The sequence below is a fragment of the Humulus lupulus genome, chromosome 5 (genome assembly GCF_963169125.1).
Source record: "Humulus lupulus chromosome 5, drHumLupu1.1, whole genome shotgun sequence".
NCBI classification, from domain to species: Eukaryota; Viridiplantae; Streptophyta; class Magnoliopsida; order Rosales; family Cannabaceae; genus Humulus; species Humulus lupulus.
The window spans coordinates 208,225,759-208,241,050 of NC_084797.1; the positions used below are offsets into that span (position 1 = coordinate 208,225,759).

Sequence of the window (15,292 nt, forward strand, 5' to 3'; positions counted from 1 at the left end):
TTTAAAATATTATCTAGCATAAGGGTGTGAAAGGACCAATAATTTTAAATAAAGATATTTCTATTATTATAATTCCAAGTTTAAACTTTGTAAAGAACCATTAAAAAAACTAAACCAATTGGAAAATGACCTTTAGGATGCATCAGCTACTCTTATTATTGCTCATACAGCTAGCAAAGTAGGAAGTATTGACCCTATTCTCGCTGTAAGGGAGGATATGAGTTGGATTAAAGCTACTGAGCTCACCAATGTAATTGTCGAGATTGATAGTTTAGTCACAGTTCAGGCCTGCAGAAGTCAGATTAAGATGCACTCTATGTTTGGTTTCTGTATTGATGAGTGCAGGGTACTAGTCTCTAGTTTACATAATGTATCTTTATGTTTTGTTAAGCGATCCGCTAACTGTGTTGCTCACCATTTGGCTCGAGCCTCATGCTTAAATGCTGGTTGCAGTTATTCGTTAGCTTCGGCACTGAATAATTTGATTGATGTAATTTTGCTTGATATGATTTAATGAAATTGCTGCTTACCATTCAAAAAAAAAATGGAAAATCACCTTATTAATAAATTGAATTTTTTTTAGAAAAGAATAAATTGATTTTGAAGTATATGCATATTTGCAATAGACTCGATTTTTTGTATATATAATTTAATATAAGAATTTCTCTTATTAGGATTTCTTTTAAAAAATATTAAATATCTCATTTTTATTTTTAGGATATTTAATGTATATTTGTTATATGTTTCATATCACATCCAGAAATTATATTTTAAAAATAAAATAAACTTAAAAATTATGCCCATACAATAAACAAAATTAAACATCTCCGAGTTGGATTTATCACGAGACTGATATGGTATTTTTGGGTTATTTGCTTGTTTAGATTTGGAATTTTTGAGTTATATTGATAGCCAATAAAAAATCAAAAGGCTGCTTTTTGGCCAAAACGTTACTCTTTTTAAAAATCAAAGACTATATTTAATCAAAATTATAAGATTATGATTGTATAGAATTGCATAACCATTATAAATTAAGGGAAACTCTTTTCATTTCTATTGATCCAACAAAACAAATGTATAGAAATATATTCACAAAACCAAGTAACCAACTGACTCAATCCTATTGTAGTATAATATAATAACACTTCTCTTTTTCTTTTTATTCTTTTTCCTTTACATTTTTTCTTTTCTCCCTAGAAAAAATTATAAAAAGAAAGAATAAAAGTAAAAAATTTATGGGAAAATCCCGTCTCTGATAATTACAATGTCATAATTGATTCATTTGTTGCAGTTCTCCAACATTATTGACAGACCAATAATTGATCGCCACGTGTACACGATGCAACTTGGGGCATACCCACTTGTTGCTCAACACCAACACCAACACCAACACCATTCCCATTCCCTAATCGGACCTCCGGTGCTGGCGATGTTTTAGCGACCCTCTTCTTTCTCTTCGGCGACATACTCTCCGACGAAGAGCTCGAAGATGGCTCAGGCGAGGACCTCTTCGAAGTCACCCTGACCGGGTCGGGTTCGCCCGAATTGATCCGGAGCGGGAAATTGAGCAAAGCCCTCGATCCGCGCATCCGGTAAGCAGCGCGGTCGTATGCCAAGGCAGCGTCCTCGGCGGTTTCGAAAGTCCCGAGCCAAACTCTGGCCCCGTTCTTAGCCGGGTCCCTAATCTCAGCCGCAAACTTCCCCCACGGCCGTTGCCTCACACCACGGTAATGCTTCCCCTTCGACGGAACAACCGCGGGCTTCGCAGGTTTCTCCATCGGAATATCCAAAGTCGAAGCCGTACAGTCAAGCGGTCCGCTCACCGCCGGAAGGGTCTCGGGCTCCGATTTGATCGCGTAATTTCCGACGGAGGAGCAAGTGGTGAGCTGGCTGCACACACTGCCACTGATGTCACTCGAATCCGATCCGAGAGACGGGACCCAGCCGACGCTGACGGCGTCACGGAGGACGCCGTAGAGGACCATGTCCTCGGAGTCGTCCTCCTTGAGAGGCAAATCCCCCCAATTCTCAGTCAAACAAGGGTAGAGGCTACTGAAACTGGTGCTCCGACAGAAAACCGGACCAACACTACCCGAGCTGTTGTTGCTGTTGTTCATATTCATAATCGGAGCTCCGAGTCGTAGATCCGATTCGCCTAATAAGTGCCTCCGAATCGAGTCCAGTAATGCAAAATCCGATTCTGTACTATTCTGTCCGTACATGTTTCGTTTGGCAAAGCAAATAGAGAGAAAGATATTAAGACTAGAGAGAGAGAGAGAGAGAGAGAGTTTTGCGAAGAGGAGTGTGAAATCTGAATTTTGAGAGTAAAGAAGGAAAGGGGATATATAGTGGCGAAGGTTCATGAATCAGAACGGTTTTATTTTTTATAATAATAATAATTATTATTATATTATTTATAAAGAAAAAGTTAAAATTTATTAGTTGGAGAAAAAGAAATTATGAAACATATTTAAAATTACTAAATTATGAGTGCTCCTCCTCCTCCCAAGCTTCTGTGAAAGTTCAGAGCGTGCAAATTGTGGGAAGTGGGGGCCACATGGTGATGGGATTTGAGATTTCTATTTATCACGTGATGGAATTGCAATTGGATGAGTGAGAGAGAGATGACGTCATTCATCTGAGCGCAGCAAAAATGTTTTGGATGTTTTCTCTCTCTCTCTTTTGTCTTTTTTCACTTTCGTCATTTTCCCCCGACACATTTAGTCGCCGATTTTCCCAAAATTTTTTGGCTTGCTCCACTTTATAGGTGACTTTTTTTTTCTTTTTTTTTTTTTGCCTGGAAAAAAAAACTCTTTATTTATTTTTATTTGTTTTTTGCATAAATAGAGAGGTTTGTTTTGTGCATAAATAGAGAGGGGCTACCATTTGGCTCTCTCTTTAAGCGTTATTACGAGAGTTCCAATTATTTTAGTATTAAAAGAATCTTGAAATAGAGGACAAAAGTAATTGGGCTAGTGCACAATGTTAAAAATTTATTTATTTAGGGTCACAATTGTAAATATAAAAATGTGTGATGGGTCATTATATAAATGAGTCAAATTTATGTGGTCTATTTTTTAATAAAGTTTATGACTTAAGGGCATGATTGTCATGATTTTTATACGTGGATACCATTGAGACAATTTCTAATTTGATGAGGGGCCAAATTAGAAATAGTAAATAAATTATTAATTACTGTTTTTCCAGTTATTAATAAAGAGGCAGGTCCCCAGTTTTGCATCGCTTCACATATCGTATTCTTGAATCCCCATCATCAAGAAACTCAGGTTCCAGAAAAAAACTTTGATGCAAAGATTGGAAGATCATACCGTTCAAAATCGATTCTATGGACTCCGGTACGCTTCCGCTAATCTATATTTCTATTGTTTGATTCTCATGAATTAATTAGGGCTAAATTCAGATTATAGTATTCTAACATTTGGTATCAGAGCATCCCTAAATTAGTTCTTGAGAATTTATGGTATTATTAGTCTTCCATGAATTTTTTTTTTTTTTTTGCCGCTGTGCATACGTATATCTATTTATTTGATTGATTTGGTGTTGTTTGACATAATCAAGTCAAGTCATTTTACGAATTGAGTTTTGTCGTATTGTTGGAATCGGCAATGTTAGGTTTGGTTTCATTGGATTACTTATATATCTCACGCATATATAAGTGACATATATATATATGATAGATTCATATATATACGTACGAATTTGGCAATTAAGTTCTCTGGCATATATGTTTTCATAAATCAATGGCATATATATATATGGTTCTTTGTGTTTTGTTCTCAGATTTATATAATTTTATGTTGCCATCAGTTCTGCGATTACTTTTCTGCCATTATTGTTTTGTTTTTCTTCATATGTTATATATATATATATACATAATAAAACAAAAGTTTGCGTTTTTTTTTTTTCTGATCTGTACAAAATAGTTATATGTATTTATATATATATATATATATATGTTGGAACCTTTTGTTATGAATTATTAAAAATTGATACATTTGTGTGTGATATGGGAAAAGTCCCACATGGATTTGGAACACTTTTCATAGAGTGTATATATATTGCAAGTGCAATGACTTGGGGTGTGCCCCAACGGGTACCCAGTTTTGTGCGAATGGGTGAGGACTCACACACTTGACCACCACACGCGCGCGCGCGCCGCCGCCGCCGTCCGACCGAGCTGAGCTGGGCTGGTCGGTGGGTGGTGTGGTGTTAACGTTTTATTTTTTAAACAAAGGTATCTAAACGTTTATATCATTTTATTAATTAAATTAATTTTAAAACGTTCATTTTAATAATACCAAAAACGGTTTTATTTTTTTTACTTAATGATAAACGTTTTTTAGCCGTTTAATCCTTAATCCTCCTCTGATTTATTAAGAAAAAAACGTTTTTGACCGTTTTGGGGATTTCTCTGTGTATAAATAAGATAGAACCATTTTGGAAATATATGAACAAAAATACAAAGAGTTTTCTTCTACGAAATTTCTCAGAGAGCAATTTTATAAAGGGTGTACAAGAACGATCCTCTCGGTGCAGGGAGGATTCGTACAGAGGGCTGTTTTATCCTGGGGACGGCGTGGTTGATAGACTGCCGGGCACACTTAGGGCAGAGCCGCGAAACGTCTTAAAGAAAGCGACTTTGTCCGCGACTCAGCCAGAAAATTTTGTTCGGTAAATTCGTTCCATTTTATTTTTCTATTGTGGAATATCAATTTTAAGACGTTCTGTTCTGCTATGGCTGCAACCGATGAATTTTCTGGTTCTACCTCTGTTGATATTAACAACCATTTCGCTTTGAGGGTTTGCACTTTAAGCGTTGGAAACAGAAGATGCTTTTTTATCTGACCATGAAGAAGGTGGCGTTTGTGCTCACTGCTCTGAAGCCGGTTGTCCCTGAAGCCTCGACCGACAAGGACAATGAGACTGAACGTGAGAAGCAACAGAAGGACTTGGACTCATGGGTGGAAAACGATTTCCTATGTAAGAATTTTATTCTTAACGGTTTATCTGATGATCTATATGACTATTATAACTCAGACAAGTCAGCAAAGGAGATTTGGGAGGTGCTGCAAAAGAAATACGATACAGAGGAGGCGGGGACTAAAAAAATATGATGTTAGTCGCTACCTGAAGTATCAGATGGTTGATGACAAATCTGTGGAGGCCCAATCTCACGAAATTCAGAAAATTGCTCATGAGATTATCTCGGAAGGTATGGCCCTTGATGAACAGTTTCAAGTTGCTGTTTTAATTGAAAAATTACCTCCTTCCTGGAAGGACTTTAAAAATGTTCTCAGGCATAAGACTAAGGAATTTTCCTTAGAAAGTTTGATCACCCGCCTTCGTATCGAGGAGGAAGCAAGGAAACAAGACCAGAAAGAAGAGGTGCTTGTTGTCTCTAACAGCATCCCTAAGAAGCCCACACCTGCGGTTCTGAAGCCAAATGGCAAAACCTTTAAGAATCAGAACCGCAACTCAAATTCAAATTCCAACCGCAACGCGAATTCAAATTCCAACCGCAACAACCAGCACAATCCTCGAAACAACAATCAGAATTGGAACCATAACAGGAACCAACATGGAAGGCAGCAGCCCCCACCTAAACAGAATGACTCTGGACAATTCCTTTGTTACGTTTGTAACAAGCAAGGTCATATGGCACGTAAGTGTAGGAACAAGCCAAGCACTGCTCCGCAGGCTAACTTGACTGAAGAAGCTTTTATAGCTATGATTTCTGAGATCAACCTTATTGGTGGATCAGATGGGTGGTGGGTAGACACTGGCGCTTCTCGCCATGTCTGCTATGACCGTGCTATGTTTAAAACATACACTGCTGCTGATGATAAGAAAGTGCTGTTGGGAGATTCCCACACCACTATTGTTGCTGGGATGGGAAATGTGGAGCTTAAGTTTACCTCAGGAAAGACTTTATTACTGAAAGATGTAATGCATACTCCTGAGATGAGAAAGAATCTGGTTTCTGGTTTTCTGCTTAATAAGGCTGGGTTTACTCAAACTATTGGGGCTGATTTGTACACCATCACTAAGAATGGTATTTTTGTTGGGAAGGGTTATGCTACTGATGGTATGTTTAAGTTAAATGTTGAATCCAATAAAGTTTCTCCTTCTGCTTATATGTTGTGTGATTTTAATGGTTGGCATGCTAGACTTTGTCATGTTAATAAGCGCATTATTAAGAACATGAGTAACATAGGACTGATTCCTAAAGTGTCAGAAAATGATTTTGAAAAATGTGATTTTTGTAGTCAAGCAAAAATAACTAAGACTCCTCATAAATCTGTTACTAGAGAATCTGAGCCACTAGATTTAATTCATTCAGATATTTGTGAACTTGACGGAACGTTAACTAGGAATGGTAAACGTTATTTTATCACTTTTATTGATGATTGTTCTGACTTTACTTATGTGTACTTGATGAAAAATAAAAGTGATGCGCTTGACATGTTCAAATTATTTGTGACTGAAATTGAGAATCAATTCAATAAGAAAATTAAAAGGTTTCGTAGTGATAGAGGAACTGAATATGATTCAAACATGTTTATTGAGTTTTATAATTCTCATGGCATTGTACACGAAACCACTGCACCATATTCACCTGAAATGAACGGTAAAGCTGAAAGGAAGAATCGAACTTTTACTGAATCTATTGTGGCTATTTTATTGAATTCTGGTGCTGCATCTCATTGGTGGAGTGAAATTCTTTTGACTGTTTGTTATGTGCTGAATAGAGTTCCTAAGTCTAAAAGTAAAGTTTCACCTTATGAGATCTTGAAAAATAGGCAACCTAACCTGTCTTATTTTAGAACTTGGGGTTGTCTGGCTTATGTTCGTATTCCTGATCCTAAGAGAATTAAACTAGCAAGTAGAGCCTATGAATGTGTATTTATCGGATATGCAGTTAATAGTAAAGCATATAGGTTCTATGATTTAAATGCGCATGTTATTGTGGAATCAAATGATGCTGATTTTTATGAACATAGATTCCCTTTTAAATTGAGAAATAGTGGGGGCGCATCTACTAGCAACATTCCTGTGATTAGGAATAATGAACATATTGAGGATAGAGAATCAGAACCTAGGAGAAGTAAGAGAACTAGAGTTGCTAAAGATTATGGTTCTGATTTCTGTGTCTATACATTAGAAGAGGATCCTGCTAACCTCCAAGAAGCCTTGTGCTCTCTAGATGCTGACCTTTGGCAAGAAGCAATAAATGATGAGATGGAGTCTCTTGAGTCTAACAAAACGTGGCACTTAGTTGATTTACCTCCTGGTTGTAAGCCTATAGGTTGTAAGTGGATCTTGAAAAAGAAATTGAAACCCGATGGTACTGTTGAAAAATACAAGGCTCGTTTGGTAGCCAAGGGTTTTAGGCAGAGAGAAAACATAGATTTCTTTGACACCTTTTCACCTGTAACGAGAATAACATCCATTAGAGTTTTGATTTCCCTAGCTGCAATTCACAATCAAGTTGTTCACCAAATGGATGTTAAGACTGCTTTTTTGAATGGTGAATTAGAAGAAGAAATCTATATGGATCAACTGGAAGGGTTTGTGATCCATGGCCAGGAACATAAGGTTTGCAAGTTAGATAAATCTCTGTATGGTCTTAAGCAGGCACCTAAGCAATGGCATGAGAAATTTGACAATTTAGTTATCTCACATGGATTTAAAGTAAATGAAAGTGACAAATGCATCTATTACAAATCTGATAATGACATTTGCACTATTGTATGTCTATATGTGGATGACTTGCTCATATTTGGTTCGAATATCCATGCTGTGAATGTTGTGAAATCTCTTTTGTGTGCTAACTTTGATATGAAGGACCTCGGAGAAGCGAATGTAATCCTTGGTATTAAGATTACTAGGTCTGAAAAGGGAATTTCTTTGGATCAATCTCACTACATTGAGAAGATTCTAAAGAAATACAATTACTTTGATTGTAAACCTGCTTGCACACCATATGATCCAAGTGTAAAGTTATTTAAGAACACTGGTGACGGTGTAAGACAATCTGACTATGCGAGCATCATTGGCAGTCTTCGATATGCCACTGATTGTACTAGACCCGACATTGCCTATGTCGTGGGATTATTGTGCAGGTTTACTAGCAGACCTAGTATAGAGCATTGGCATGCTATTGAAAGGGTCATGAGATACCTAAAGAGAACCATGAACCTTGGATTACATTATCAGAAGTTTCCAGCTGTTCTCGAAGGTTATAGTGATGCAGACTGGAACTCTCTGTCTGATGACTCCAAAGCAACAAGTGGCTATATCTTTAGTATAGCTGGTGGAGTTGTTTCTTGGAAATCAAAGAAACAGAATATTTTGGCACAGTCCACCATGGAGTCAGAAATGATAGCACTAGCTACAGCTAGTGAAGAAGCAGGTTGGCTGAGAAGCCTGCTAGCTGAGATCCCTTTATGGGAAAAACCGATACCAGCTGTGTTGATCCACTGCGATAGTACCGCGGCTATTGCAAAAATTCAGAACCGTTATTACAATGGTAAGAGACGACAGATACGTCTTAAGCATAGTACTGTTAGAGAGTTTCTCTCAACAGGAGCTATTAGAGTGGATCATGTACGCACTGATGATAACCTAGCAGATCCTTTGACGAAAGGATTAGCTAGAGAGAAAGTCCATAAAACATCGAAGGGAATGGGACTATTGCCTTTAGAATGATGAATCACTCATGATGGTAACCCAACCTAAAGACTGGAGATCCCAAGAACTAGGTTCAATGGGTAATAACAAGTTGTGAAGTGATATGAGTTGAATCATGCTATTTCCATTAAAGCAAATAGAAGCATGAATTCCTGAAGCGATGAGAGGATGAGTTAATAGAAACTCTTAATGAGATCTATACTCTATGTGGAGTGGAGTACCGAGCTACAGGAGTACTCTTGATAGACTCACCTACGTGAATGTGGAAGTGGGGCCGCTTCCTATGGAATTTGGGCAAAATTTCTAGAGCATTCACTATACTGGGATAGACGTGCATGGCCATTAACACACGGGCTGTTTTGATTACACCCTTGAAAGGTTGGTGCGTGGTACGATGTTAGAAATAGAGTTCAAGACTACGTGTCACTCTAGTATAATCTAAATCGTATTCACTACGCAAATGTTCAAATCGAAAGATACATTTGTTTATGCACAATCTTATAGATTCTGAAATTGCTCAAGAAAATATTTTTAAAAATTCAAGTGGGGGATTGTTGGAACCTTTTGTTATGAATTATTAAAAATTGATACATTTGTGTGTGATATGGGAAAAGTCCCACATGGATTTGGAACACTTTTCATAGAGTGTATATATATTGCAAGTGCAATGACTTGGGGTGTGCCCCAACGGGTACCCAGTTTTGTGCGAATGGGTGAGGACTCACACACTTGACCACCACACACGCGCGCGCGCTGCCGCCGCCGTCCGTCCGACCTAGCCGAGCTGAGCTGGCTGGCGGGTGGGTGGTGTGGTGTTAACGTTTTATTTTTTAAACAAAGGTATCTAAACGTTTATATCATTTTATTAATTAAATTAATTTTAAAACGTTCATTTTAATAATACCAAAAACGGTTTTATTTTTTTTTTACTTAATGATAAACGTTTTTTAGCCGTTTAATCCTTAATCCTCCTCTGATTTATTAAGAAAAAAACATTTTTGACCGTTTTGGGGATTTCTCTGTGTATAAATAAGATAGAACCATTTTGGAAATATATGAACAAAAATACAAAGAGTTTTCTTCTACGAAATTTCTCAGAGAGCAATTTTATAAAGGGTGTACAAGAACGATCCTCTCGGTGCAGGGAGGATTCGTACAGAGGGCTGTTTTATCCTGGGGACGGCGTGGTTGATAGACTGCCGTGCACACTTAGGGCAGAGCCGCGAAACATCTTAAAGAAAGCAACTTTGTCCGCGACTCAGCCAGAAAATTTTGTTCGGTAAATTCGTTATATATATAGAATAAAACAAAATCAAAGAAAACGAATTACAGTTTTTTAGTTTTTTTTGGTTTTGTTTTTATATGAATAAATCTATATATATAAAAGAAATCAGGCAAAGTTGACAAGTATTATAAAGTTTTTTTTTATTTTGAATTACTTATATATGTGTGCATAAGTTTATTAATTTTGGAATAATACAGTAACAATTTAATTCAAATTTTGGTTTTAAAATTTATTAAGGATATCTAATATTTAGTTAAATTATTTGAAACAAAATATCACCAAAGTGATCTCTTTTGTGTAGATTAATTTAATAAAAATATTAAGATAATTGTGTGTATGTAATTCATGTGTTTATTAACTGACCCAAAGGTAAGTTAATATTTGACAGAGTTTCATACATACATATGGTGATAAATGTGTGACAATTATAATGTATTTTTGTGTGAATAATATGTTAGTCCAAAGATTGCATATTATTTGACATAATTTATTGTCAATGTTTGATCGCTATAACAAGAGTACCGCTTACAATTAATATTATTGTCCAAAGACTTGATATTAATGATGTGTTTGGTATCTTGAGATGGGATTAACCATTATTTGATTTTATTGTTTTATATGGATTCTTATGTGAGCTTGTTTTTTGTTATTTTGTTATATATTCAGTTAATTCATCTACTCCTGCCACAATAACTGCCAACATTAACTCTATTCCCATGCTTAATGGGACAAATTTCAAGGCTTGGAAAGGAAAATTACTTGTAAACATTGATTGCATGGAATTAGACTATGCATTAAGGCAGGAACAACCTTCACCTCTTACTGCAGAAAGCACTCCTGATGAAAAGATGGAGTTTGAGAGATGGGATCGTTCTAATTGCATGAGTCTAATGATCATGCAACAATGCATTCCAGAAGCCTTCGGAGGCACAGAATCTGAAGAGATCACTAAGGCCAAGGATTTCCTCGATGCAATTGAAAAACGTTTCGCTAGAAATGATAAGGCTGAAATGACTTAACTTCTGGCTTCCTTGATGTCCATGAAGTATAAGGGTCGAGGAAATGTTAGGGAGTACATTATGGAAATGTACCAAATTGCTTCAAAACTTAAGGCACTTAAGATCGAGCTTTCTGAGGATTTGCTTGTTCTTATGGTTTTGATATCGCTTCCGGCACATTTTAATCAGTTCAAAGTAAGTTATAACTGTCAAAGGGAGAAATGGACTCTAAACGAGCTCATTTCTCATTGTGTGCAAGAGGAAGAACGGTTGAAGCAAGATAAAACTGAAAGTGCTCACTTGGCCAGTGCCTCTAAGGATAAGGGCAAGAAAAGAAAGCATGAAAATGAAGCTGCTAAAGGTCTAGTGCAAAAGAAACAACATAAGGAACCAACATGTTGTTTCTTTTGTGGCAAGCCTGGACATGTGAAGAAGGAATGTACAAAATATCACGCATGGCGTGCAAAGAAAGGTATGTTTCTTACTTTGGTATGTTCTGAGGTTAATTTATCCTTAGTACCTAGAAACACTTGGTGGATAGATTCTGGTGCTACTACTCACATAAGTGTTTCTATGCAGGGTTGCCTGAGCTACCGAAAGCCAAGTGATGGTGAAAGACACATCTTTGTGGGCGATGGACAATCGGTAGAAGTTGAAGCTATTGGGCATTTTAGGTTGTTATTAGGAACTGGTTTTTATTTGGATTTAAAAGACACTTTTGTTGTACCGTCTTTTAGACGGAATTTAGTTTCTGTTTCATTATTGGACAAATTTGGATATTGTTGTTCTTTTGGAAACAATCAATTTAGTTTGTCTTTACATTCAAATGTTGTTGGAACTGGTTACTTGAATGCTTATGACAACCTTTATTTGCTAGAAACAATTGCATCCTATAATGAAACCTTGCATGTGGAATCACGTGGTACTAAACGCAAATTAAATAAGGAAAATTCAGCCTCATTATGGCATAAGCGCTTAGGTCATATCTCAAAAGGTAGAGTTGAGCGTCTTGTGGCTGATGGCATTTTAGAGTCTCTTGACTTCACAAACTTTGATGTTTGTGTCAATTGTATCAAGGGAAAACAGACCAAAACTAAGAGATTAGGTGCCAACAGATCTACAGATGTCTTAGAATTGATTCATACAGATATTTGTGGGCCATTCCCTACAGCATCATGGAATGGTCAACAATATTTCATATCATTCATAGACGATTACTCACGTTATGGGTACCTATATCTTATTCATGAAAAGTCACAGTCTCTGGATGTGTTCAAAGCTTATAAAGCTGAAGTTGAGAATCAACTCAACAAAATGATTAAAAACGTCAGATCCGATCGTGGTGGTGAGTACTACGGTAGATATGATGGCTCAGGCGAACAACGTCCAGGACCGTTTGCTAAATTCCTAGAGGAATGCGGTATTGTCCCACAGTACACCATGCCAGGATCACCTAGCATGAATGGTGTAGCTGAAAGACGCAATAGGACTCTTAAGGATATGGTAAGGAGCATGATTGTTCATTCTACCTTACCTGAGTCCCTCTGGGGAGAAGCTTTAAAGACATCAGCTTACATTCTAAATCGAGTACCAACTAAAGCAGTTGCAAAAACACCTTATGAGCTTTGGACAGGTCGAAAGCCTAGTCTAAAACACTTTCACATTTGGGGATGTCCAGCTGAAGCAAGGCCTTATAAGCCACATGAAAAGAAATTGGACTCTAAAACAGTGAGCAGCTACTTTATTGGTTATTCTGAGCGATCTAGAGGCTATAAGCTTTATGATCCCACACTCAAAAATATTTTTGAGACGGGAACTGCAACATTTTTTGAGGATGTTGAGTTTGGGAGGAGAAATAAGGTAAGAGACATTGCTTTTGAGGAGGAATTGAATTCAAACCCAATTTCTACTATCACTTTTGACAATATTCAGGTTCCTACACCTATCATTCATCAAGAAGTGAATCCAGAACCTCAACAAGACAATGTTGAACAAACCCCTATTCCAAATGGGGAAATTGTTCCAGAAGAACAAACTCAACAACCTTAAGAACCAGTGTCATTAAGGAGGTCCACGAGAGAAAGGAGAAGTGCTATTTCGGATGATTATATTATATTTCTCCAAGAACATGAGGATGACAATGGAATGATGGAAGATACCCAATCAACTTTCATCAGGCCGTGAAAAGTTCTAACTCTCAAAATTGGATTGAAGCAATGAATGAAGAGTATAAGTCTATGCAAGACAATAAAGTTTGGGAGCTTGTCCCATTACCAGAAGGAAAGAAACCGATTGGTTGCAAATGGATTTTTAAGACAAAACGGGATTCAAAAGGTAATGTGGAAAGGTATAAAGCTCGTCTTGTAGCAAAGGGATATACTCAAAAGGAAGGGATTGACTTTAAGGAGACCTTTTCTCCAGTTTCATCAAAGGACTCTTTTAGGACAATCATGGCACTTGTTGCACATTATGATTTAGAGCTTCATCAAATGGATGTGAAAACAGCATTTCTCAATGGAAACATTGATGAAACAATATATATGATGCAGCCTGAAAACTTTGTGTCAGGAGACCCAAAGAAGATGGTTTGCAAATTGACCAAATCCATTTATGGGCTCAAACAAGCTTCCCGTCAATGATACCACAAATTTCATCAAGTGATTCTCTCGTTTGGTTTTGAGATGAATGTTGTTGATGATTGTGTGTATCACAAGTTCAGTGGGAGTAAACATGTTTTCCTGGTTTTGTATGTTGATGACATACTGCTTGCCACAAATGATATAGGCATGTTGCACGAAACCAAGAGATTTCTGTCAAGAAATTTTGAGATGAAAGATCTTGGTGACGCCTCGGGGTATTCTTGGATTATCACAAAAGAGCTATATCGATAAAGTACTAAAAAGGTTTGGCATGCAAGATTGTAGACCAGGTGACACCCCTGTCGTTAAAGGAGACAAATTTAGTCTTAAGCAATGCCCTAAAGCAAGCCTTGAAATTCAAGAAATGCAAAAGATTCCCTACGCTTCAGCTGTTGGGAGTCTAATGTATGCTCAAGTTTGTACGCGTCCGGATATAGCGTACATTGTTGGAGTGTTAGGCAGATACTTAAGCAATCCAGGAATTGATCACTGGAAAGCAGCCAAAAAGGTTATGAGATATTTGAAGAAAACAAGAGATTACATGCTCACATATAGGAGGTCAGATCACTTTGAGATCATTGGATATTCTGACTCCGACTTTGCGGGATGCCAAGATAGTAGGAGATCCACTTCGGGCTACATATATCTGTTAGGTGGTGGAGCTATATCATGGAGGAGTGCAAAACAAACACTCATAGCTTCATCCACCATGGCAGCAGAGTTTGTTGCATGTTATGAGGCATCCAACCATGGCATATGGCTGAGAAACTTTGTCACCGGGCTGCGCATTGTGGATGGAATAGAAAGACCACTTAAGTTGTATTGTGACAATAAATCAGCTGTATTGTATTCCAACAACAACAGGAGCTCGACGAAGTCAAAACATATTGACATCAAGTTCCTTGTTGTAAAAGAAAGGGTACAGAGTGGACAGATTTGTATAGAACACTTAGGTACAAACTCCATGATTGCAGACCCCCTTACTAAGGGTTTGCCACCCAAGGTCTTTCATGAGCACACTGCTCGTATGGGTGTTTTAGAGTATGAGGATATCTAGATTCAGTGGGAGTTTGTCTTTATTATCCTTTGTGTTTTATTAGTTTCATGAAACTTGTGTATTAAGATATTTTTCTGATAAGACTTTATGTTATTAAGTTTATTTCACTTTGTACATTAAGCTAAAGTTTTGATCTCTATAAAGTAAAGCAGGACCAATTGAAAATTGACATGAATAGATCACCATGCATGTAATTTTCATACCACATTATCATGATTGATCTATGTCATTTGGCTATGTTGATATATGTGACCATTGATGGGTTTAGTTGTGATTGATACAACGAAAATCGCTTTGATCCTATGTTGATATAGTTAATGGACGAGATTGCACATGCCTACAGTTATGATGACAAAGTTATGAGCTCAATAAGGTTAACACATTTATATATATACATATGTGGCCCAGTGGGAGATTGTTAAAAATTTATTTATTTGGGGTCACAATTGTAAATATAAAAATGTGTGATGGGTCATTATATAAATGAGTCAAATTTATGTGGTCTATTTTTTAATAAAGTTTATGACGTAAGGGCATGATTGTCATGATTTTTATATGTGGATACCATTGAGACAATTTCTGATTTGATGAGGGGCCAAAT

General features: G+C 37.0%; 2 protein-coding genes across 2 annotated transcripts; one reads left to right on the forward strand and one right to left on the reverse strand.

Annotated features, from left to right (window-relative positions):
- Nucleotides 1-1,031: 1,031 nt before the first annotated feature.
- Nucleotides 1,032-2,315, reverse strand: LOC133778098 (ethylene-responsive transcription factor 1A). Its single transcript, XM_062217924.1, has one exon. It carries the CDS (start codon nt 2,220-2,222, stop codon nt 1,302-1,304), a length of 921 nt encoding a protein of 306 aa, XP_062073908.1. The 5' UTR covers nt 2,223-2,315; the 3' UTR covers nt 1,032-1,301.
- Nucleotides 2,316-14,037: 11,722 nt separating this feature from the next.
- LOC133779910 (secreted RxLR effector protein 161-like) lies at nt 14,038-14,691 on the forward strand. The gene has a single exon (XM_062219807.1). It carries the CDS (start codon nt 14,038-14,040, stop codon nt 14,689-14,691), a length of 654 nt encoding a protein of 217 aa, XP_062075791.1.
- Nucleotides 14,692-15,292: the final 601 nt, after the last annotated feature.

What these genes read in the sequence shown, in the direction of transcription:
- LOC133779910 (XM_062219807.1), top strand. Translation starts at nt 14,038, where the DNA reads ATGTATGCTCAAGTTTGTACGCGTCCGGATATAGCGTACATTGTTGGA.
- LOC133778098 (XM_062217924.1), bottom strand. Translation starts at nt 2,222, where the DNA reads ATGTACGGACAGAATAGTACAGAATCGGATTTTGCATTACTGGACTCG.